The sequence below is a fragment of the Myotis myotis genome, unplaced genomic scaffold, assembly GCF_014108235.1.
Source record: "Myotis myotis isolate mMyoMyo1 unplaced genomic scaffold, mMyoMyo1.p scaffold_m19_p_24, whole genome shotgun sequence".
NCBI classification, from domain to species: Eukaryota; Metazoa; Chordata; class Mammalia; order Chiroptera; family Vespertilionidae; genus Myotis; species Myotis myotis.
The window spans coordinates 4544965-4570679 of NW_023416329.1; the positions used below are offsets into that span (position 1 = coordinate 4544965).

The 25715-nt window shown below is 49.9% G+C and overlaps 1 protein-coding gene across 3 annotated transcripts in view; it reads right to left on the reverse strand.

Moving 5' to 3' along the window:
• Positions 1–19102, reverse strand: part of TMEM273 (transmembrane protein 273) — a 30599-nt gene extending 11497 nt beyond the window's left edge. The window contains exons 1-5 of one of the 3 annotated variants that reach the window (XR_004975218.1): positions 18987–19102; positions 3398–3451; positions 2491–2631; positions 1811–1990; positions 1136–1166 (exon numbers count right to left, since the gene is read on the reverse strand). Coding sequence is in view for 1 of the 3 variants with exons in the window: in XM_036356030.1 (XP_036211923.1) it covers positions 1136–1166; positions 2491–2631; positions 3398–3451; positions 18987–19032 (272 nt within the window). In the remaining 2 variants the exon portion in view is untranslated. Of the gene's footprint in view, positions 1–14; positions 1167–1810; positions 1991–2490; positions 2632–3397; positions 3452–18986 lie in introns of those variants that run through there. The other 2 variants (XR_004975217.1, XM_036356030.1) reach the window with 2 other exon arrangements.
• Positions 19103–25715: the final 6613 nt, after the last annotated feature.

The following is a 25715-nucleotide window of genomic DNA, read 5'->3' on the forward strand; positions in this document are numbered from 1 at the left end:
AGAAGAAGAGGGTAGGCATCACTCCTATTTGTGATAAGTTATGGTAAGTGATTTATTAAATCGTTCCTGGGTGACAGAAAGCACATGCAGCTTTGCTGTAAGAGACTGACTTGCTTGTCCTTCGGTCTAACTTCTCCTGACTCAGCCTGACTCCATCTAGTGTCAGTTTCAGAAATCTGAGTTGTGCCTCCCTTTGCTTCGAGAATCCCTGTGCTGGTGGGGAGCTCCCATAGGCCCCAGGCCAGGAGCAGCTCCCGCACAAGGGGAGGGCACGTCCCGGGGGAAGCTGGGCGGCCAGCGAGGCCCAGCCACCCACCTCTCCTCCTTCGCTGCTTCCTTCCTTCCTCCACCACCCTTCCTCCTGCTGCCTGCAGCCCCTCTCCCTGAACCGCAGGCACAGGGCTTGTTGCTGGGTGACCATCAGCCACCTGGCCTGCAGTGTGGAAGTCGCTCCCTCCGGCTCTGGCGTGTCAGAATGATCCAGAACTCACACACACGCAAGATGGAGGGTTCCCTCTGACCCGGTCACACACAGCAACAGGAAACCAGGGGCTACCTGCTTGGGTTGCACTGTCCACAGCAGATCTTCCCAAACTCAAGCGTGTGTCAGTCATTCGTCCCACATCATCACAGCCGCTGCCGCCCCACCCTGCTAGTGGCCCATAGGCAGACACACGGCCAGGGTAAGCAGTGGGCGTGGTGAAACCTGACATTCTTGTGAATTCCAGTTCTAAGAAGTCCCTGAAGCAGAGCCTGCGACCAGCTCTGGAGACTTCCAGGGGCCCTGGAGTTTCCAAAACTAAGTTTCCTGAACTCAGAGAGTCCCTCTCGGCGTGTGGGCGTCCGGCTGGCCAGGGAGCATGGCCCAGCCACTCTGCTGAGGCTCCGTCTGAGCCTTCACTCCATCGCCCGGACACAGGCCCGGAGTGGCCACATGGTCTGCAGCACGTGCCCAGTGCCCAGGGCAAGCCCAAGCCCACTTGGCTGCTACACCCTCTCATGACACCTGCCCACAGCCAGAGGAGCAGAGTGGGAGGAGGGGCCATGGGAAGTGTTTCAGAAAAGGGCGGGGCTGCCAGGCCGGGAGCAGAACAGACGAAGCAGGCGGGACATGGTCCCCCAGCAGCAGCCTTACCGTGGAGCTCTCTTCTTTGGCGCGATGGTATCTAAACAGAGAGAGCAGGGCGTTAGGAAGGAGGCGCTGTGGTTGGTGTGCAGCTCGCTCAGTGCCAGGCAACGGGGGATGAGGGGGGGGGGGCAGAGCCACCTGGACTCGGGCAGGGTTAAGAGGCTCCCTAAGGGGGGGGGGGGCACTGGGGCAATGGTCTTGAGCTGAGGGCTCGCCGCCCCCCCCTTGGCACTGCCAGAGCCTCTCTATTCAGCTCCTGCCCATGACAACTCATAGCTTAGCAGGCAGGGGAGGCTGAGCCTTCCCTAAGCAGCCCGCCCTCCCCTCTTCTCCACCTGCAGCCCCTGGAGCTTCTGCCCTCAGGGGTCTGACGTGCACCTGCTCTGTGATGAAGAGGCTATAGCTCTCCCTCCCTCCTTGTTCGCAGGGATACAAAATCAATGGTAAATAAACTCCTATGGCAAATTGAGCCCCTCGTGCAATTAGACACGCTAGCATCCCAGGAAGGCCCCGAGAGCTGCTGCCCCCCCCTCTTCCTGGCCCAGACTCCCCCCTCCCCCATGCCTTCTGCATATCTTCACAGATGACCATTGCATTTTCTGGAGACATGCTGAGGCATCTCCTTCCTCGCCCTCAGGAAAGCCTCATGGAAAACTGCATCTTCCATCATCATGCCATTACCCCGTTCAGGGGGGTGGCTTTTGCAGGCCCCGTCTTGAGACAAAAGGGTGTCAATCGCTGTTGCATTCTGCCATCAAAAGTCACAAACTGCGCTGGCTGGTGTGGCTCGGCTGTGTCCCATGCACCAAGTTTGCCGGTCGATTCCGGTCAGGGCACATGCCCGGGCCGCGGCCTCGATCCCTGGTGGGCGGAGTGCAGGAGGCAGGCCATCAGTGTTCCCTCTCACAGGGACATTTCTCTCTCCCTCTCTCTCTAAAGAAATCAATAAAAAATCTTTTTAAAAAGCCACGCACAAACTGACAGCTCAGCGTCTGCGTGCGCTGTGCCCTGCAGGTGCCTCCTGGATTGAGGACTCCCTGTTTTTGAAAAAATGCAACTGGCCACACAGTCAGTGCTGGCAGCCCCTTCCGCCCGCCAGCCTCACTACCCCCAGGATCGGGTCCATCTTTCCCACCTTCCTTCAGGAACCCGATTCTTAGGACATCGGAAGCCACTAAGGAGAAAGACACGGAGACAGACGGAAGGACGGACAGGGCGGGGGTCACTCTATTTCTTCGCAGCCGTGCCTTTTAGTTTTTCTCTACCAAGGGCTCTGCAGTGGCCCTGGGTGCCTTGTGGGGTGGCTGCCGGGAACATGTCCTTGTCGGGGACAGAGCCCGGCTGAGCGCCCGTGTCCTTACCGCTGACTCCCACATTTGCGCTCCGCAGGTCTGAGGAATCAAAATCGAACAAGTGCTTCCTGATCATGCAGATCTTCAGGGCCAGGAAGCCCGCTGAGATGGCCACGCCCAGCGCCGTCCCGATGAGGGCGTATTTGATGTCTGAAGGGTGAGGAGACATTGAACGATAGCTCTGAGGGGCAGCACCTGCCAAGGGCGTCCAGGCAACCTCTACATTCTGGACGAAGCCCACGGTCACGCGTGTGACCCACTGAGGCTGACCTAACGTCCACTCTCCGGAGGGCACATAGGCTCCGGCTCCTTTACCCAGATTCTCCTCTCGGAACTCCGCCCGGGTCCCCTGGGCTGTGGGATCCCTTCCAAGGGACCAGCAGTTCCTTCCTCTGGCCTCCTGTAGGCCTTCCTCACTACACTTCCATTAGTTCCTCTCATTGCCTGCTCTGTGAGCGCTGAAGGCAAAGGAATGAGGCCTGGCTCCCGGGGAACCTGCTGGCCGCTGGGGAGCACAGGGCTCCCTCTAGTGCCCGGTGACGGGCCAGGCTGACCCGGGAGGCCACTCTCCTGCAGGAGGACACCCTGCCTGCCATTGAACTCCCAGCTGGAGAAGAGCTGATGGTGCGGGAGGGAGGGGCCTGGGCACAGAGCAGGGCCAAGCCTGCTGTTGGGATGAGGCTGCGGGCAGGCCAGTAGGTGCTGGAGCTGCACATCAGAGTGTGGACAAAGGTGGCCCGAGGACTCACATTCCCTTAGGACAGGCCCTTGGGCAGGACAATGTCCAGGACAAAGCTGCACTAGCCACTCAGGCAGGCCTGCGGGAGTGCCCTTCCTCTGTGTGACAGCTGTAAGAGGCCCACCGCCGCCCCACCCGCCTCGTCTCCCGGGCAGAGTCAGCTGGGCAGGCACCTACCAGTTTCCGCCCCAGTGGACTTGCCCGTTGCCAACACTTGAGCTCCTCCAACATCTGCAAAGAAAGAAATCCCCGAGTCTGTGAAAGCAGAACCGCTGGTGTGAGCAGGCCAGGCAGGGCTGGGGGGCCAGAGCCTGTCCCCGGCCACCCCCTCCCGCACGTCGAGAAGGCCTGCTGCAGAGGCCACTCCTGCTGGGCCGCCACCCTCAGGGGCACAGAGGTGGCCCTGGCTGCCTCCGACCGTCTTGGAGTCTTGATGGATTGCCAGAGCCCCACAACGCCCAGGCCGGGAGAGAGGGTCCGTTGGTGCAGTGAAGCCAGGCTGGAACTGGGACAGAGAAAGAAGAAAGGACACAGGTCAGAGTGAGTGAGGTGAAAAGAGCCAGAGAGCCAGGAACACAGAGAGAAACGCAAGGAAACGTGCGCACAGGGACACGCGGAGGGTGCGCCCAGCTCAGCCTGCAGGCCGGAGCAGGGAAGGAAGAGGAGGAGGAATGTCTAGTGTTGAAAGGCCTGGCACCCAGCACCCTTCCTCAACCTCGCCCACCAGTAACCCTGACCTCTCAGCTTCTGGCCCTCTCTAGCAGGGAGCCCATGGCCTGGGCTCAGTTCAACCCCATGCTCCATCCTGTGTCCACCCCAAGCCCCAAGGCGCCCCTACATCCTCGGCCCAAACAGGCTTTCCAGGCTGTCCTGCCTCCGGCCCAGGGTCAGGGACTGAGTGAGCACCCGCCCCGGCCACTGCTCTGACAGCTGCAGGCACTCAGGCAGGCCACATCCCTCCCCAGGAATCCCTGCTGGCCAGCTGCTGCAGGCAGCTTGTCCCTTCTGGGGGAGGGAAATCCTCCAGGCAGCCCTCCCCCTGCACTCCATCTCTGCCCTGAGCTCTAAGGAGCCGCTGTGTGAGGTCCATCCTGAGCTGCTAGCCTGCCGACCACACCCCTGCCTCCTGGGCCTTAGGCCCCCTGCAAGTCCCACGTGCTGATTTTCCCAGGCTCTGCAGTGGACGGAGGATGGAGGAGGATGGAGGGCCCTAGTGGGGCTGGCCTGCAAGCACAGCCAGGGGCTCTCAGTGCTCCCACGGTCGGATCTGAGAGAGACACGGGAAGAAGCCAGAGCCACTGCACTTGGAAGTTCTGGGTTCTTTTCAAACAGGAAGAGGGAGCCAGCATTCAGAGGACAGGCTCTCAAACCAGGGGAGGTCCCCGCTGCTGAGCAGGAGCTGGCTGTCCCAAGGCTGGTCTCCCCCGGGGGGCAGGCAGGACCAAGACAGCCGGCAGACGCACGGGGCCGTGGTAGCAGGCACAGTGCGCGTAGGCAATGCTGACCAAGTCTGTCTTGGCGGCCGGCGCTCCTTGCACTGTCCGGCTGAGCCCGGAGCGGGGGGAGCCGAGGCGAGCACTGTCCAGCTGAGCCTGGAGCAGAGCAGGGGCTGCCTCTCCCAGGGGGCGGCTCAGGCTCCAGGGTGGCCTCGCCCACACAGTGTCTGCATGTGCCCAGGTCGGGCCCTGAACCCAGGAGCTCTCGCCAGGCACACACCTGAGGCTATGCCTGCCAGAGGCTGCCTCCTTTGGCTGAGGAGCACAAAGGCACTGTGCCTGAGTCTAGGGTCTCTGCTTCTTCCTCATGCCCATTGGGACATGCTGTTGCCAGACGACCTGGTACTCTACCACCACTTCCCCCCCTCCCCCCGCCAAAAAAAACAGCTGGTTTTCAGCCCCCTCTCTGCAGCCCCTCCCACCTCAGTCCCACAGAGCACCTTCTGCAAGTGCTTCCCCACAGGAAGGAGCCTCCTGCAGGAGTCAGTGGGGGAGGCCGGGCCCTGGGTTCCCCGGAAGGGCAGCCAGCAGGCCTGCTCCCTGCTCCAGAGAGTGAGCAGAAGGCGCAGCGAGGCCTTGGCCCATCTCCCTTGGAATCTGACCCTCGCAGCGCCGTCCCTGACATCTAGAGCCCGTGCCGTGCACCCTGGTGGGCCCGCCCGCAGGGGGCCGCACTCTGCGCGCCCTATTTGCGAAGAGTCGGGCTGTGTGGTTGCAGCGCGGGGCAGTGGGGCCGTGGGGCCGTGGGGCCATGGGGCAGTGGGGCCGTGGGGCCGTGGGGCCATGGGGCCGTGGGGCCGTGGGGCCGTGGGGCCGTGGGGCCGTGGGGCTGTGGGGCCGTGGGGCCGTGGGGCCGTGGGGCCGTGGGGCAGTGGGGCAATGGGGCCGTGGGGCAGTGGGGCCGTGGGGCCATGGTGTGCATGGCGCTCCGATGTTGTTCCATATGTATCTGAACTAAAATATGGAAAGGTTCCCGGAGTGTTTGTCAGCTGAGGCCTGGCCATTCTCACCTTGGAACTTAAATATTGCAGAATGGCTTCTACCTTTGTATTTCACAAATTCCCACATTCTCAGCTACAAGAAAGACCCCAGTGTCTAGAAGAGGCATTCATCACCCCCTAGCTGAGTCCGCACTAGGAGCGAGACACTGCCGTGTGCTCCCCATGGCCTGGCAGGGAAGACAGGGTTGCCCTGAAGAGGAGGCCAGCGTCATTGGTGATCCTGACACCTGCCTGAGAACCTCGCCTCACAACCGGCAGGGAGTCTGAGCGGCTCCTGTGCGGTGGACACTCGCTGTGCGGCTGGCCCGCCTCCCCTGACCTTGGCCCCTCAGCTACTGGCAGCACCTGGGTTTTCCTCTGAGAATCACCTGCATGCGATTGCCCAGGGCTGGCTCCAGGATGGACCTGTGACCCATCCTGATTAATTAGCATATTCCTTCTTCCCGTCAGCAGTGATTGGTCATGGGCAGGGCAAGTGATCCAATTCAGGTCAGTGAGGCTCAACTCTGGGACTTCAGGGACAATATGAAGAAACAGGGGCCTCTTCCGGAATTGGTCCTTGTGGGCTCAGAGAGCCCCCCCGGGTGGAGGGGACCTGTGAGATGGAAGCGCCCCCAGAAGAGGGTCAGACCGGGACCAAGTCCTAAAGACAGCTCTGAGCCCTTGAATCCAGCTGTGCCTAAAGCACCTCTTTTCTTCTTGACGATTCAGTCACCTCAGAAGAAAACACCTTCTCCATCCTGATCTCATCTGAGCCAAGTAACTAACCTGAATCCGAAGGGCCCACGACATAGGTGGCAGGTCCTTCCCGGGCGCCCCTGGAACTCGGGTTGGCAAAGCAGGAACGCGACAGAGGACAAGGGTTTCTGAGCGCTGCCTGCCGCTCTGTGCTTTCACCGGCTGCCCTTCTGCGCGATGGCTCCTGTCCGTGGAGCGCTCTTGCTGATCCTGAAGACTTACCACCAAGGCCCCTCCTCTGAAGTCCCGTGCTCTCTGTTGGTCCAGGATCACCCTGCCACCCCGTCTGAGAATGGAATACCCACGCACCCGGTGGGACGCACGGGAACACTCCTGCAGCCACTGCAGGGCTGCGCCCGAGGCCGAGGCCGTGGGCCAGGTCCCAAGCCAGATCCCCTGGAGAGCGCGGAAAGGGAACTGGAGTGCCAGTGAGAGGGGGCAGCACCGTTGTGCTTCACACAGTTTGACCCTGGCCTCCCTTTTCTCATCTGAAGATGGGGTATAAGCCCCTGACATAAGAGAGGACTCCCCAAGACAGTTCCCTTCTCTCTGCCATTTGCAGATGAGGCCCACGAAGCCCAGATGTGGCAGCTGTGGCCCGGAGGCGCCGGAGGCCCAGAGCAGGAGGCTGGCCACCGTGAAGCAGGCCTGGGCTCTGCCGCGCTCCTGCTCCCGTGGCTGCTGGGTTTGCACAGACCCTTCCTCTGACCCGGCTTCGACTCGCAGACACCACAGGCTCCCTGTGCACAACCCAGAAACCATCTGGAGTTGCTCTTCCTCAATGCCCTTCTGGACTCATTAAAGAGACCGCAGCTGCCAAACCTCAGATGAGCAGGCCGCCCGTCTGGCTCTGCTGTCCTTGCTTCCTCTGAAGCCACGAAGGCTGGGGGAGCCGTGGCTGCCTGAGCTGTACAGTCTTGAGACAGAAAGCAAAGGAAAGAGAACAGCAAAGCAGAGAAGGGGAAGGGGAAGGGGAAGGGGAAGGGGAAGGGGAAGGGGAAGGGGAAGGGGAAGGGGAAGGGGAAGGGGAAGGGGAAGGGGAAGGGGAAGGGGAAAGGAAAGGACAGGGCAGGGCTGCCTCCAGGGACCATAACCCTCATTTCAGGGGGAGCGCATAACCCTCTCAGAGTCCCAAACCCGAATGAGGGGGTTGAACCCGGCCAGCTGGGCTCCACAGGAGTCTCTTACATGGGCCCGAGGGGCGGGGGCGAGGGGAGGAGCACAGTGGCTCCAGGCTGCCTGCAGGTCACACTGTGTCCTGTGGCTCAGGTGGAGCCTAGAGGGTCTTTGCTCTTTGTGGTGCCAGGTCACCTTAGGAGCCCTCCCTGAAGGTCCCCAGAGCCTTCTTGGCCTCAGTCCATCCCTGAATTCTGTGGGGCTGAGCACAGTCAGCAGAAAACTGTGACAGACAGGGCATCCCAGCCAAGTCCTGGGTCTCAGCCACGGGCCCCAATGTCCCAGGACAGCCCTCCTGCCCCTGCAGCTGCCCTGCCTCCTGGCTGCTCACCTCCCTCCACGTGGCTCACCTCTCAGCCTCAACTCAGGCCCTCCACCCATGCGGCCCCGCCACCCCTCCTGCCCTTCCGTCCCAACCAGATGTGGTGCTGGGGACCCCCTCCGTGCGCCTCCACTCACAAACAAGTGCCAGTCAGGGCACACAGCCGAGCAGTGGCTGAGCGAGGGCAGATTCCTGCCCTGAAGGAGGCCACAGCGCAGCAGGGGCAGGAGATGCCAAGCAGACTGGTGTGAAAGCTGTGCTCCTGGAACCCTGAGGAGCACGGAGTGAGCGTCCCTGGCCCAGGGGATGGCGCACAGTCCACAAAGGGGTGGGGCGATGACGTGAGGAGGCCTGCAGACCACAGGGCCAGGTGTATAATGGTGGGGTTGGGAGCAGGAGCAGGGGGTGGGCCACGTGAGGGAGCTGGGGCCTGTGCACACAGCAGACACTTTGGTCCGCCCTGCAGCAGTGAGCAGCTGCTGAAGGATTGCAGCAAGGCGGAGACATAATCAATCTGCTCTCAGCAGAACTCCTCCTCCAGGAAGCCCTCCCGGACACCCTGGGTTGGATTAAGGACCCTCCTCTATTTCTCTCTGTGTTTCCTTCTGGGCTGAACTGTCCTCCTGATAGACTGTCTGCCCTTGCAAGTTGGGGCCTGACTCATTCATCATTGGGTCCCAGAAACACCTCGTAAAAAGTCAATATTTGCTTAATGTAGGAGAAAGCCCTGTGTCCACGTGCCCCAGGCCTCTGGGACAGCCTTCACCTCTCCGCCTGGGCCGACTCCCTGGCCACGAGGCCCAGGCTTGCACAGGCCCCAAGGGCACAGGCCCGCCCTGGGCAGGAATTCCCAGCTGCGCGAGCATCTGTTCCTTCAGACAAGCAGGAGAGCGCGAGCAGTTCATCTTCCTGGGAACCATTAGCTGGTCATTTCGTGGAATCAGATTTAATAAAAGAAGTGGTTCAAGCCATTCTGGTGGGTAAATGAGGGTCTGGGTGTGACAGGTGCTTGCGGCCACTTTAAAGGGGAAGCACACACGGTCTGGCTGGGAAGTGAGTGAAAGTGCGCGGCCAGGCCAGCACTGGCTTCTCAGCCTCTCCACTGTGGCCCCACCCAGGGAGCCAGGACCACAGGGGTCTCCTGCAGGCACTCTGCCAGGAGCCCCTCCTGCCTTCACCTCCTGGGGCAGTTCGCTGGTGACAGCATTTAGAACAGTGGTTCTCAACCTTCTGGCCCTTTAAATACAGTTCCTCATGTTGTGACCCAACCATAAAATTATTTTCGTTGCTACTTCATAACTGTAATGTTGCTACTGTTATGAATCATAATGTAAATATCTGATATGCAGGATGGTCTTAGGCGACCCCTGTGAAAGGGTCGTTCAACCGCCAAAGGGGTCGCGACCCACAGGTTGAGAACCGCTGATTTAGAGGAATGAAATGTGAAAAAGCGAAGATGCTGCATACTGACCTCCAGAGAGACACCCCTGGAACCAGTGCTGGAAGTGACCCCTATAAGGCTAGGAGGGGTTGGTTCAATACATTTAAGAAAAGAAGTATTTGTTTATAGATTAAAGAGTACATTAGACATGCACTGTGTATAAGAAAGGTTGAAACAGGGAGTCATATAGGGGTCGGGGAAGAATTAATTCAATTTACATTGTTTCTAATGGGGAAAAAGTGATTCAGTTTTCAAACAAATCGCTTCTCCAACAGCCTTCTGAATGAATTACGTTCAAGAACCAAGGTTCCACTGTATTGAAAGATTCAACCACCCTATCAAACAACAGGACCCAACACTAGCAGAACACACATTCCCTGTAAACACTCCTGTAAAATATATTAAGATAGACAATACTACAGGTCAAACCTCAACAAATTTGGAAGAACTTAAATCATACAAAGTGTGTTCTCTGATCACAATTAATTCAACTGGAAATAAATATTAGAACGATTACATGAAATTTTCCAAACACTGGGAAACTAACAATACTCCTAAATAATTCATGGGTCAAAGAAGTCCCAAGAGAAATCAAAAGATTTATTAACTAAGAACAATGAAAACACACATATCAACATTTGTGAGACACAGCTAATGCAGTGCTGAGAGGGCAATTTATAGCCCTGAATGCCATTTTTTACATTAGAAAAAAGGAAAATCTTAAATTAATAATCTAATATTCCACTTGAAGAAACCAGAAGAATATCAAAATAAAACCAGAGCAAGCAGAAGGAAGTAATAAAACAAGAGCAGAAATCAATGAGATTGAAAGCAAAAATAATACAGAAAATCAGTGAAACAAAATACTGGTCCTTTGAAAAGATTAATCAAAGTGACAGATGTGTGGCAAGATTAACAAAGGAAAAAGAGAGAAGACATCAATTACCAAGGTCAGAATGACGCAGAGATTTCACCACAGACCCTGCAGACCTCAGAAATAGAAATAAGAAACTACCACGAAAAACTCTATATACATAAAAACCTGATGACTTACATAAAATTCCTCAAAAAGTCCAAACTATCACAGCCCTGGCTGGGTGGAGGGTCATATGGTACACCAAAGGGTTGCAGGTTCAATTCCCAGTCAGGGCATATACTAGGCTGTGGGCTCCATCCCTGGCCCCAGTGCATATGGGAGGCAACCAATCGATGTTTCGATGTTTCTCTCTTACATCGATGTTTCTCTCTCCCCTTTCCTCTCTCTAAAATCAATTAAAAAAAAACATATCATTGGATGAGGATTTTAAAAAAGAAAAGAAAAAAAGTACAAGTTATACTAACCCACCCAATATGAAATTTGGGACATTGAATTCAAAATCTACAAACTCCCCCAAAGGAAATCTACAGATCTAGAGCATTTTATGGGAGAATTCTAACAAATGTTTAAAGAAAAATTAGCACCAACACTCTACAACCCCACCCAGAAAACAGAAGAGGGAACACTCCCTCATTCGTTTTATGGCGACAGCATTATCGTGACCTTAAAACCAGACAAAAACAATGCAAAAAAAAACAAAACAAAACTGCAGACCACTGTCTCTCAGGAATATAGATCCAAAACCCTTACCAAAACGTTATCAAATAGAAGTCAACATGATAAAAGAATTATACATGTGACCAATGGAGTCTATTCAGGGATGCAAGACCTGTTCGATATCAAGAACCTATGAAGGTAATCCACCCTAGTAACCAGCTAAACAAGGTAGACATCACACAGTCATATTCAGTGAGGCAGAAAAGGCATTTGACAGAATTCCACACCATTCATAACAAAAACTCTCAGAAAACTACAAACAGAGGAAAACTTCTTCAACTTCTAAAAAAACAAAACACAAACCATAGCTAGCATCATACTTAATAGTGAGAACCAAGATCATTTCTCACTAAGGTCAAGGATAAGGCAAAGATATCAGCCATCACCATGCCTCTTCAACATAGTACAGGAAGGTCCTGCCAACCCAACAAGGGAAGAAAAGGAAATAAAAGGTCTAATACTAGTACCATTTAGAAAGGGAGACACCACTGTTCTAGGTGCAGATGACACCATGGTCTATGTAGAAAATCCCAAGACATCTAAAAAATAACTCTTAGAACCACAAGTGAGTTCAGTAGGAGGTAGGGTACAAGACTAACACACACTTCGATTGCACTTCTGTGTACTAACAATTACACACACAGAGAGAAAATGTAAATACAACACAATTCACAATCACTTAGAGATGCTTAGGTGCAAGTCTGATAATACATGTACTGGTTTCATATGAAAAACTCTATAAGGCTGATAAGAGAAATAAAAAAACTTAAATGGAAATATTTATGAAATTCATGGAAACTCAGTATGGCAAATATGTCAACTATCCCCAAATTGATAAAGAATTAATGTAATTCTATCAAAATCCAAGCAAAATTTTGTTGTTATTGGTAAGATTATTGAAGGGTAAAGAAACTAGAATCGTTAAAAACTTTTTTGAAAAGAAGAATAATGTAGGAGTTACTCTCCCATCTTAAAATACATATACCTACAGAAATCAAGACTGTGTGTTATTGGCAAAGTACCAGACACATCTATATAATAAAGAGCCAGGGTTGTAAGACCAAAGGTTGGATCAGACCAGAAGTCAGTGCTGGTGACCCAGCACTGACTGGGGCAGTACAGACCCAGCACTGACTGCTTAGGGGGCTGCACATCAGGCCTAGAGAGAGGCCTGCAGAGAGAGAGGCAGGGTCTGATCTGAAGCCTCTGTGGCAGCCATTGATCAGAACTTGCCTCTCTTTCTCTCCCGGCCTGGCCAACAGCTCTGCCTCCATTTCTCTCCAGGCGTCCACAGGGGCTGCTGATTAGCCCCGCCTTTCTAATTAGGCCCTGTTGATAGGCCCAGAGACACTGACTGGCATAGAAACTGACCAATCAGAACCAAATCTGGGTCAACTGTGAGGAGCCAATAGCTGTCTAGGAGGTGGAGCTTTTGATGCTGACTGGCATAGAAACTGACCAATCAGAACCAAATTGGCCAGCAGAGGAGGGCAGTTGGAGGCAAGATCAAGCATGCAGGGGAGGACAGTAGGGAGCGAGATCAGACTGGCAGGGGAGGGCAGTTAAGGGTGATCAGGCCAGCAGGGGAGGACAGTTAGGGGCGTTCAGGCAGGCAGAGGCAGTTAGGGGCAATCAGGTTGGCAGGGGAGAGCAGTTAGGGGTGAGCTCGTGCTGGCAGGGAAGGGCCATTGGGGGAGAGATCAGGACAGCAGGGGAGGGCAATTGGGGATGATCAGGCAGGCAGGCAGAGAGGTTAGGGACAATCAGGCAGGCAGGCAGGTGAGTAGTTAGGAGCCAGCGGTCCCAGATTGTGAGAGGTGTGTCCGACTGCTGGTTTAGGCCCGATCTCTGTGGTCTGACATCCCCCGAGGCATCTCCAATTGGATTGGGTGCAGGCTGGGCTGAGGAAACACCCCCTCTGTGTACAAATTTCGTGCACCAGGCCTCTAGTGTATATATATATGTATATATATATGTGTGTGTGTGTGTGTGTGTGTGTATATATATATATATATGATTGCTTAAATGATTGCTACAACCGGACACCCAGACCAGATAACCAGTCGGTAGCTATAACATGCACTGACCACCAGGGGTCAGACACTCAACACAGGAGCTGCCCCCTGGTGGTCAGTGCACTCCCACAGCCAACCTCCTGCAGTCCCTCTCCCTGGCCGGCTGGCCCCAATCAGCTCTAATCGCCAGCCAGGCCGAGGGACCCAATCCGTGCATGAATTTGTGCACCAGGCTTCTAGTCTATATATATAAGAACCTAAGAGACCATTTGAGTATTTCACTGTTCAACCGGTACCTATGACGTGCACTGGCCTGCAGGGATCAGGCTGAAACCAGCAGTCTGACATCCCCTGAGGGATCCTGGAATGCAAGAGGGCACAGGCCAGGCCGAGGGACCCCACTGGTGTATGAATCCATGCACTGGGCCTCTAGTACGTAAATGAAAAGGAAAGGGTAACTCAGAAATTGTCCACAGAAATATGACCACCTGGTTTTTGCCCAGGGAGCAACATCAGTTCAATTGAGGAAGGTGGGCTTTCAGCCCAGCATGCTGAAGCAGCTAGGTGTTTATGGGGAATAGTATCTTGACCTAAATTCACAAAGGAACTTAAAGTGGGTAAGAGATTAAAACGAAAAGTATAAAACTATATCACTGTTAGAAGAAAATGTAAGATAAAATCTTGATGACTTGGAGCTTGGTGAAAGCTTCTCAGACATGATATCAAAAGCATGATCCATAAAAAAAATCAGTAAATTAGACTTAATTAAAATGAAACATTTTTGCTGTGAAAGATCCTGTGAAGAGAATGAAAGACAAGCTAAGGGACTGGGAGGACATATTTGCAGATCATATATCTGATTAAGGACTCATGTGGAATATATTAAGAACTCTTAAAATTCGGTATTTAAAAAAAGACAACACAAAATAAAACAAAACAACACACAGGCAATCCATTTAGAAAATGAGCAAAGCCATGACAAAAAGTCTCTCCGTATCAGGAAATCTCTCTTGCTTCCTGGGGCCCAGCGTCTCCCTTTCCCCAGGCTGACTCTCTGAGAGGCCTGAGGTACTCGTTTCCTGTGTTACATTGTGGTGATTAGTTACACAGAAAAAGGAACAATTCATCAGGAGCTCTCGCTCTCACTGGAATCCGCACACCATCTGAGCCATCCTCTTGGCAGGAACCTGGAGCCGGGGAAAGCTGTCAGGAAAGATTTTTACAAAGATCTCAGGGACTCTGAGCCAAGGAAGAGAGTGATGACTTTGACTTGTAAGATAAAAACGAATTTAATTCTCTGTACCCTGCCTCTGCCATCTTTTCATTATAAATTAAGGGGAGGGAAAAGGCTGTTCTCTTCAATAACTCTGGCTCCTTTAATGAAGGATGTTTTAGGCAACTGGAACATAATTAAAGTGATATTGTATTTCTTTTATTAACGTGATTATAGTAATGCATAGATTTCAGCGGGTGCTTTCCAACGGGATTAAAATGGAGACAGATGGCTGGCATTTGGGTTGGAATTAGAGTCCATAGAAATATATTACATGCCAGCTTTGTAAAAGGAAGGTGCAGCCCAGCCGGTATGGCTCAGTGGCTGAGCGTCGACCTAGGAACCAGGAGGTCAAGGTTCTATTCCCCCTCAGGGCACATGCCCAGGTTGTGGGTTCGATCCCCAGTGTGGGGTGTGCAAGAGGCAGCCAATCAATGATTCTCTCCCATCACTGACGTTTCTATCTCTCTAGCCCTCTCCCTTCCTCTCTGAAATCAATAAAAATATATTTTAAAAAATAAAAAGGAAGTTGCAAACCTCAAATAAAATGTCTAAAAATTTTATCAGTTGTTTTCAATAGCTATTCTTAGAACAATATTTTAGCAAACTTTAAAAATATTGATCGGTTGATGGTTAAATTGCACATAATTTATTTAGCATTGTGACAAGCACAATCCAAAACCTAGTTGTAAGTCTCTGTCATTATGCCCAAAGCAGCCAGCCTTTCTCAGCTGGTGTCCTGTGGCTCCACTGTGACTCTGCAGGGCACAGGGCAGTGTGCCGCTCTCCGGTGGGGAAGGGAAACCAGAGTCTAACCATTAGGCTATCGTGCAGGCCCCAAAGGTTCTATGAAAAATGTGCTGTGAAAGAAAGGGAGGGAAGGTCTAAAATGCCAATGTCATGAAAGAGCAAAGGCTGAGATGTGAGGTCACAGAAGGCGACGGGCGTGGCTGCCGCGGTGCCCAGCCTCCCCGCGGGCTTTGGCTCAGGCGCAGTGAAAGCTGCAAGGGCGCCGTGGGTCAGCCGGGGCCATGGCAGGTTATGTAACAGCATTTGTCGCTGTTAAATTTCCTGAAGCTGATCGCTGTGCTGTGCTTATATAAGAGATTACCTCTGGGGAAATACACATGAATGTTTTTAGGGGTTAAAATGAAACCACACACACACACACACACAAACATGTTGTGTGCAACTTACTTTCAAATGACTCAGAAAGTTCTCTCTCTCTCTCTCTCTCTCTCTCTCTCTCTCTCTCTCTCTCTCTCTCTCTCATAGATTTGATTATATCACATTTAGAGACTTCTGCAGAGCAAAGGATGCCACGAAGATGAAAGATAAACAACATACTGAGAGAAGATATTTGCAAATATTTGCAACACATGGCACAGACAAATAATTAATATCCAGAAAAAATACACAGAAGACCAATAACCAAATAAAACTAAAATGAAATATACAGAAAAGGAACCTAACTGTGTGGTAAATATAGGAAATGGTTCTTCTCATTAGTAATCAGGAACACATAACCTGAAAACTTGGCAATAACATTTTACAATCCCCCCACTGGCAAAGCATGAGAAGTCTGACCACACCGAGTATGCTGGATCTGTGGGGGGGCAGAGAGCCCAGCCCTCCCGGTGGGAAGCGATTTGGCAATAACCAATAAAGGGAGCCATGCACACCCTGACTCAGCATCTCCTCTCCCAGGTGCGCCTCCTGGCACACACTGCGTCCCAGTCCTGGGGGCGGGACCAGGAGGGCTGGTGGCAGCAGCGCAGCCATGGAAAGCGAGGAGCCACTCAGCCCCACGAGCACCAGAAAGGACCAGGCAGCCACGTGCAGTGTCGGGACCAATGGCACAGGCAGCTGCACGGGTATGTCTGGTTCATGTGGTCAGATGGGGTGGGCGCTGCCGCGTGTGGAGTGTGCTGCGTGCACCCAGGTCACGTCTTTACCACCTAGAACGTGGCACAGGAAGGAAGTACAACCAAACCCAGGCGTGGGGGGGGGGGGGGGCGGTAGGGCACAAGACAGAGGAGGGAGCCAAAAGGCTTCAACTCCATGTCTGATGTGGTTTCTTTGCTGAATATGTCAACTTATTATCTAGATACTTTTAAATACATTTACCTTTAAAACAACCAAAGTTTTAAATGTGTTAATTCATGATGTCGGGTCCATGAATGTTTGTTATATTGATCAGTTTTTTAAAATATTTTTAGTCCTGGCCTATGTTACAGGGACACAGGTTCAATTCCCAGTTAAGGCAAATCGATGAGTCGCTCTCACATTGATGTTTCTCTCTCTCTCCTTCTTCCCCTCCTCTCTTCCTTCCACTCTCTCTAAAAATCAATGGAAAAAATATCTGCAGGTGAGGATTAATAACCAAAGACACCTTTAGGACATTCAAAAACCGTTGTTTCTAAACTGTCCCATTACTGTGGGGCCCCCCTGAGAGCCTGATGTCACTGGGGTGACAGGCAGAGATCCTCCTCGCTGTCCCTGAGGCCTCCCACCCACCCTCACTCGGCCCCCGAGGGACCCGCTGGGTGCCTGGCCTCCAGGTCATCATTAGTAAGTTGTACTGGGTAACCCCTAGGGCCCTCCCCCAGCCCATTAAGGGAAAACCCTTCTCCTTGCTGCTTTCAATAGGCTGCCATATTATACTTTTTTTGTTCACAGAAATTTATTTATTGGAATTATGAATATATATGATCATTATGAAAAATTCCAACACAGAGAAACTAAAAAAAAATGCCAGGTCATCCTATTTTCTATGAAGAATAAAGGATAGTATTCACCATTTGCAGTCAGGCTTTGGTTAGGTGAGCAAACAACCGCAAAATCTAACCGCACCATCGTGACTGCCGGGCTGCGGCCGTGTCACTTCTCGGTTCGCATCAGGCCTGGGGGTGTCTTTCACCAAACACCCTGGGTGTTTGAAACCACAGAGCACAGGGTGTGAGCCAGATTCCTGCCGATACCACTGTTTCTGCTTTTCACTGTGGCCAGCAGTGCTGGGTAAGAGTCTATTAAATATTCGGGGAGCTTCGCCCTATTATTTCATTAAGATAAACCCTGAAGTTGGGATTTCTGGGTTATTGCCAAATTGCCTCTGGGAAGGTTGGATCAATGAGTTCCCTGAGAATCCGGTGGTGAGTGTGCAGCCCGTGTCAGATGCTGGCTGCGGGCTGGGTGCTCAGCACGCGGGACAGAGCGAATTCCCTGCCCAGCCCTGGGAGGGGTGCTGTCAGCACCCCCACGTCACAGAGAGGAAATGCACCCGCGGAGATGAGCAACCTGCCCCTCTCTGAGCTGCTGAGTCCAGCCAGGGCGGACGCTCAGGGGGTTAGGCCAGAGGCTCACTCCTAACCACATCTCTGCTAGGAGTTCTGAAAGCACCACTGGCTGGGACCCCGTGGCCACGTCCCAACAGCCTCCCCCGTAAAGTGCAGGCAAGAGCGGGACCTGCTCCCGCTGCTGTGGGCAGAGTGAGCGCATGCAGCGTCTAGCGGAGACAGCAGGCCCGCACGCCCGGGAGGCACTGGGAGACCTCAGGTGTGTTTGCTTCTTTCCTTACTGGTGAGCTTGGTTGGTAATTCTTTGTATAATCTGCACATTTGGGGTCGGGCTTCTTAAACTTAACTTCCTTTTCCCACAGGACAGATGATCTAAATAGGTCAAAAGCAGAAGTGGGGTTAGAACTTCTGCCACTTTACCGAGCGCACTTGGCACGAGCTGCCCTGCAGGCCCTGGTCGTGCTCTCTGGGCCTCCCGTCCCCCGTTGCCACTGTCAGGGAGCGTCCCCATGTGTAATGTGCTGGATGCTGCGGCTGGCTGTCCGCAGTTTTCTGCTGGGCTTGCTGCCGGCTTCAGAGTCCCTCTGTGTGGGAAACATGAGGCGGCCTGCTTGCCTCTGAGTCTTGGCCCAGGGCGAGCTCTGGGAAAGAGCACCCTTGTCTGCATGAGGCGCCCATTGCCTTTTTAAGACATAACAGTTGCTGGCAAAGGGGGTTTTGCCAAGTTGCGTGGCTCTGGCCTGCCCTGCCTGCCTCCCTCTAGCACATTTCTACCGTCCCTCTGTGCCTTCCCTCTGCCCCTCTCGGTTTCTTCCTGTGTCGCTGGCCATCTGCTTCTCCACCCACATCTGGCTGTGCTTTTCGCTGGCCTCTGCCTCTGCCCTGGTCCTTCTTTGATGCACAGGGTTAGAGGGTAAGGAGCAAAGGTGCCTCCGCCTAAGGCGGCCGCTTCCCTCCCTGACAGAGGCTCCCACCAGCTGTAGAGGGGCATCCACAGGCCTGCACTTTCTCATCTTGTGGAATTATTTTGATTTGACTTGATTAAGTTGAACTTAATGTGCACACTCTCCTAAAAGATAAGCATTATCACCCGTTCTATTGGCTCAGAAACTGATGCTCAGAGGGCCTGAGGTTTGCTCTGTGGGCAATGGAGCCACCACGGTCACAGCCAGAGGTGTCTGGGTCCCAAGCCCAGAGCTCTTCCTGCCACATCACCCTTTCCGGTTCTCCCAGGCCCGGGAGCATTTGTAAGCTGCAGCTGGAGTGAACCAGACAAGAGCAATGCTCGCTGTCCATCAAAGTGAGCACAGGAACACAGCCATGCTTCAGGGACTGAGCCCGAGTGGGCAAATGCTCACCCAGTTCCCCACCCACCCCCAGCAGAGTAACACCCCCTCACCGCACCCCCACTTACCCAGGAGCAGGAGGAGGGACCTCAGAAGGCCAGCCACCCAGCCCATGCTGGCTGCTCCTGGCCCTGCAGAGCAGCCGGGATGCTGTGTGGCCCGAGCTCCTGGGGACCACAGCCAAGCCCACAGGTCGGAAGGGGGAGGAAGCCGCTGCCACGCCCCACACTGCTTAGTTCCTCCCCAGCCTGTCTGTGGGCAGGGCTGCCGGAAGGCCAGACCCGGCCTCTGCCAGGGGGCGGAGGGCTGTGGCCCACGGTGAGGGCCACTGAGACATGTTAGGCACTGGTTTGCTTCCTGTAACCCGCCTTCCCCCCCCTCCCCCCCAAACACACACACACAGCACAAGACGGAAACACAGCTGGGTGCAGATTCCTGCCCAGAGACCCAGGCCTGGGAGGAGGGAGTGGGTAGAGGGAGGACAAGGATGTGGGCAAAGCCGCTGGGCCTGGTGCCCAGCTCCTGCAGGGGTCAGTCCCCGCCTTGGGCAGGTCAGAAAGCTGCCCTCCCCGGCCCACGTCTCAGAATAACATTTTAAATTCCTCAAATAAAGTGTAGGGATTATAAAAGAAGCCAGCTAATACTGAAATGCGGTTATAAAAATACTTAGAAAAAGGACTTATGACATAAAAATATATGTGCTTCTATATCCACCCAGTAAGTGGGAGGGCAGCATCTACCGCACTGACGTCGGAGGGTGTGACGCGCGGGCGTGTGCGCACTGGGCGATGCCCACACTGATGCAGCAGGGGCACGGGGTCAGGCTGGCGCTCCCAGGAGGAAGGCGAACTTTCCAGGAGACGCTGCAGACAGACGGGACTTCCCCTCCAAGCGCACAGACCCGCGGGGCCCAGGCGTCTGTTCTCCTTTTGACACCCGCCAAGCCACGAACTCAAGTGTGTAAGAAACGCCGCTGTTTGACAGTGCAACCTGGGACTATGGTTAGCAGAAGGAAGAAGGTAAAGGAAAGAAATGTAGGCATTTAGGGGCAGGCCACAGGGAATCATAGAGATAAATGTGATCCGGTCTCACCATAAGTCCATATATATGTGGTGTTGTTTCACTATCATTTCCTCATTATAAAAGTTATACTTATGCCTTTACATATGGCTTAATTTCTTTCCTTATCTCTGTGTAACTGTACACAGTTCTGTTGCTGACCCAAGAATAATATTGTGATTCTAAATTTTCTCAAATATGTCCAGGTCATGATAAAACGTATAAAGTCCATGAAGGTACTAATGCAAATTTCATTATTAAAGTAATTAATCCTGAAATAATGAAAGCAGCAAAACCCAAAAGCAACTTTCATTTTCAATTTTTTCCTAGTGCTTCGTGGGAGCTGAGAACCAGTGCGGTCGTTAATGTGACTTTGGGGAAGCCATGGACTAACGCCAAGTTCAACAGCTCAAAGCTCCTTTGGCTCAGGGCTCCAGCCAGAGAAACCTAGCATGGCTGCTAAGAGCCCACTTCAAGGGGAGCTTGGGGGACAGAGCATCTTCTTCCCGGTGGGCATTTCATTTCATCCACACGTGGCCACCTGCAGGATGTGTGGGAAATAGGAAACTCTGGTGTATGCAATATTTCCCTCACTATTGAAAAGAGGAACTTCATTGTTAGCCCATATCTCTTAGAAGGTTGCAAAAGTTAGCATTATCAAATTTGAAGACCAGCAAAAATGCAAACCATGCAGATGCCCTGTGTCTTGACTTCAACCTTGGGTGATGGATTGTCTGTTATCTGGGCGTCAGGCAGCTTCTAAGAGAAGGCTGCAAATGACGGGAGGTCTCACATTCTGCCCATCTTGCCAGGAGGGATTACAATCTTCCCTGGCTTCTCTGCCTAGGAAATGAGCCTTGAGTCATTTACAAATTCTCAATTCGCAGATGGGATTCTGCCTAGAATCACAAGAATTTAGTACAAATATTAATTTCCTTTGTAGTAACAAATGTTATAATCTAAATAAAGATTCTAAAAATGGACCTACACGAAAAATCTCTTCTTACCCAAACAACTCCCCAAATCTAACTGCTTGGGAAATACCCCACCAGGGTATTGCTTACTAAAGCAGAAAAATAAGACAAAAACGTTGGAGAGAGAAATAGTGTTGGGGTTGAGTCAGGCTTGTTAAAAAGAAGTTAAAAGTCAGTTATAATGTAGTGATTAAGAGCACAGAGTTGGGGGCCAGATGGTCTTGACCCAAACTTAACCTCTCTGCTTCTTAGTTTCTTTATTTTTAAAAGAGAAATAAAAATGTACTCATAGGGTTGTTATGAGGAGTAAGTGAATAAGTACATATGTTCCTCCTAAAACAACGATTGGTGCATTGTAAATATGAGTGTAAGTGGTTGATGTAATTTTTTGTTATGTTGATTTACAAAAAGTAAACCCAATTGTGAGTGGCCTATAAAATGAATACTACAAATCTATACTGACAGATACAAGGGGTGACTTAACTAAGTGGGGACTTCCCACACATTCTCTCGTACATGAGCAGAAGGCCCCTGGGGACCAGCACAGGGCTTCACAGAAGAAAACTGGTGAGTCCCTAAGGGCTACACTGACAATTGTGAGAAATCGTGTGGAGACAGAAGGTGGTTGGGTCTCAACATGTGTGGTGGAAAGTGGCACCACACACCACACACCACACACCAGGCAGCACACACCAGACTCAGGATCAGGGAGAGCTCTCTACTGGACCTTCCCTCACGTACATCCCTGGATGAAGCAAAAATACAGCGGCCAGCTGGAGGTGGTGCTTATCATCAGGGCAGCACCGGAGGGAACTGACCAATGACACTCGGATGTTGACTGGCCTGCCCCTGAGCACGTTCCAGCACTGCCTCCGCCCCTTCTCCACTCTCAATACACGTATGCCTACAGCACGGAAGCCAGCTGGATCTGGAGCTGAGAGGAGGGCCAAATTGCCGAGCACCCCATGAGGACTCCGAGGCTTTACGGCTTAGGAGCAGAGGAAGCATGCAAGCAAGCGGTGCTTGAACCCAGAACCTAAAGCCAGAGGAATCTCCACCCATCGCGGCACAGCCCTCTGAGTACAGCACAAGTGGAGCTGGGATTTTGCTGGTGTTCAGTGCATATCACTAACCAAGGCAACAGATCATCCTAAAATAATACGCGTTCACAGGGAAAAGTAACAAGACATCTGAAAAGCACAAGTGTTAAATATGCAAAGTAGAAAAGCCAAAAATATGATGACAGGAATTAGAGTTAATGGAGCAGAAAAAAAATACACCACACAATAATTTAACATAAGCATAAAAAATATACCCAGAGAAGTAAGAGAGGCGAGTGAAAAACAGAAACAAGCAGTAATGGGGGGGGAAAATGGAGTCACTGGGTATAAAAGTATGTAAGTAAGGAACACCATAGAGGACATGAACAGAAGAAAAATATAGCAGAAAAATTAATTAGTGTGATTTTAAAAGGTTTAGTAACTCTCTCTGAAAACAGCATAAAGAAGAAAAAAAATAATAAATAAATGTTTAGAAGCTTGGAGGGCAGAAGTAAAAGTGTCAGCATCAATATAATTGGAATACTGGAAGAAGAGAAAAATGAAAAGGAATATCTGGAGAAATAATAAATTAAGTTTCTCAGAATTAAAGATTAATGATTTCAGACTGAAATGGCTCAGGAATGTTAAGAAGCATATATTCAGGTGGGGCAGTATATTTTATTTAAGTATATTCTATTGAAATTGAATAACATCATAGAAAAAGAAAATTTTCTAAGAGCTTCAAGAGAGAGAATATACATCACTGACAAAGGAAAAAGAATCAGGTTATATCCAATATCTCAACAGATACAATGGAAGTAATCATAAAATGGAGCATGAATAAAAGAAACTTTAAACCAAGAATTTTATATCCAGCTAAACTCATTTAAATGCAAAGACAAAAATATTCTCAGTCATGCAAAATTGCAGAATCTCTTTCAAAACACTCACAAGAAATACACCAGCAAAAAGAGAAATCTAAAAAGCCAATGAAAGATAATGGAAGTTAGTGTTAAAAAATGTTTTTAAGTCTATTACTCAAATGTGGAATTATCCAAAGAATAAAGAGAAATATATTTCTTTTCTTACATTGCTTCTTTTTCCATTCCTTACTTTCTTTCTCTTTTGACTTTTAAAATAATTCTGGATATACACACAAGCAGACATTTTCAGAATTAAAATTCTAGATATTCTAAGGTGCAGTGGGAAGTGAGATGAACATAAAGACTGGGAGCACCTCAGGTGGAAGTAAGCACATGCCAAAGCCTATTGCAAGGAAGACAGAGGTATTGGTGAGCTCAAGAAATTTATGGGGAGAAAATCATAGGGATGGATAATGAGAGGTTAGGGATAGATATCAGAATAACAAACTTCGACTATTTAAATTTTAAATAAACAGAAGAAAAATCAGTTTTGTAAAAGGAGAAAAACAATAAACAACAACAAAAAGTAAAGTGAAAGGATAAGGTAAAAGAATATGGTGCAAATAAATTATAACATAAAATAATTATGAAATAAGTAAAAGTAAGTGGGAAAATATCACTGTGATTTAGGCATAAACAAAAATTTAAGACAAAAATTATAATAGTAAAAATTGATAAATTATACTTCATTGAAATTAAAAACGTGCAGCAAAAGACATAAATAGCAGAGTGAAAATACAACTCATAAAATGAAAGAAGATATTGATAATACATGTATTTGACCCAGCCCTCATTTTTAGGTCTTCATGTTTCTATAACACAAGACAATTCTCAATAGAAAAATGGGCAAAAGACTTGAGGAGGCACTTCACCAAACAAGGGCTATGTCAATAGTAAGAAATATATGAGCAGGCGCTCAGTTACATTTGTTAGCAGAGAAATACAAATTAAAATATCAATACAATTCCACTACATACCCACCAAAATAGTTAAAATGATAGAAACAGAAAATACCAATAGTTAGTAAAAATGTAGAGCTACCAGATTCTTCAGACACTACTAAACAATATTTGGCAGTCTCCACTAAGGTTAAACATACACACACACAAAACAATCCAGCACTTCCGCTTCTAGTTGTTTACCCAAGAGAAATGTATATGGGGAAACGTGCGTGCGCCACCAGACATGCGCTGTAAAATTGTCATAGCAGCCCAGTTAGCAATAACAAAACCAGGAAATCATCCAAATGGATTCTATAGTGTAAAGAGCACAAACTCATCAGCATCTTCACACAATATAGATTGATCTCACAGATATAACGTAAGCGAAGGAAGTCAGTTACATTTATGGAAAGTATGAAAACAAGCCAAATTAATCTATGCTCTTAGAAGACAAGCGTGCCTTCCTTTGGGGAGTAGTAACTGCATGGGGCACAGGGAGACTTCAGCGGTTCTGATAATAGACTGGAGGGTTCAAAGGCTTGCTTGCTTTTTATGGAAAGTCTTTGAGCTCTGTATTTTAACATATACAATGCAGTATGTATATTGAACTTCAATAAAAATTAAATATGTTAATATGGGTAACTCACTAATTATAAGACAGAAACCCTAATATTGGATTTTTTTAAAATTCTGCATATGTTCGCCATATATTGTTAAAAAGATATATTTTTAAAAGAAATTCATAAATATTGAAAATAAACAAAAAATAGCAGACAAATACAAAATACAGAGAAGTCATTTTAATATTGGATAAAACAAAATTTAAGGTGCAAAATAACATGAAAGGAAACAGTGGATATTATACTGCTAAAAAACAAAGAAAATATTATAATAATATACAGTAGACACCTAAAGATATAATCTCAAAATATAAAAATTGACAACTGAAATAATTACAGGCAGAAATAAACAATTATAGTTGAAGGGTGTCACACATCTATTTTGAAGGGTGTCACACAGATATCAGTTAAACAAAAATAAGCAAGAAGTATACTGGTTGAATATTGTCATAAATAAATTCATATTAAAATATTTAGGTTCAAAAAGGAGAGAATACAAATTTTGTGACACATCATTCCTCTTATATCTCACTAGTATTCTGGTGCACGGATTTGTGCCCACTGAAAGGAAATTAATTAGAAGAAATATTTTAATATCGCTATTTGCCCTTTCTCTAAAATAGAAGTGTCAACCAAATTCACAATCGACAATGACAGATCAAAACTGGTGCCAGCGAGAGCTTTATATGTATCGTGCATGTGCGAGTCAACTTAGCCTTTTATAGTTATAGAATGAACTTGCTTAATTAGACCTGCTTTCTGATTTAGCTAAACTTTTTCCAGCCCAGTGAAGCACCTCAACTTCTCTTTCAGGTAATTGTCAGCAACACAGCAGTAAATATCAACACAAAGCAGATTATTATTGTAGATCACGCAGGGAGAACAAAGGGTGAAATATTTAACTGCAGCAGTGTTTGACTATATTCTGCAAAGTGAGAAAACCTGAAGTCATTTTTAAGGTCCACCATTTCTTACTTCTTTTCAGTCAGGTCAAGTTGCTAAACTTTCTAAATCTCTGTTTTCCGGCTAATGAAAAGAAAATAGGATTCCACCAAGTCTCCTATCTACCTACTCCAGGACTTCTGTGAGGATCAAATGAGATGAGGCACGTTAAAACGCTTCACAGACATTTGGTTAAACTGTAAAATGTTTGCACCTGGTGATAAAGCAAGTCGTGTTCCTGGGCTGAAGAAACTCCAAGGAGGCTGGTCACTAGGGAGAGGAAACTAGGCATTGCTAT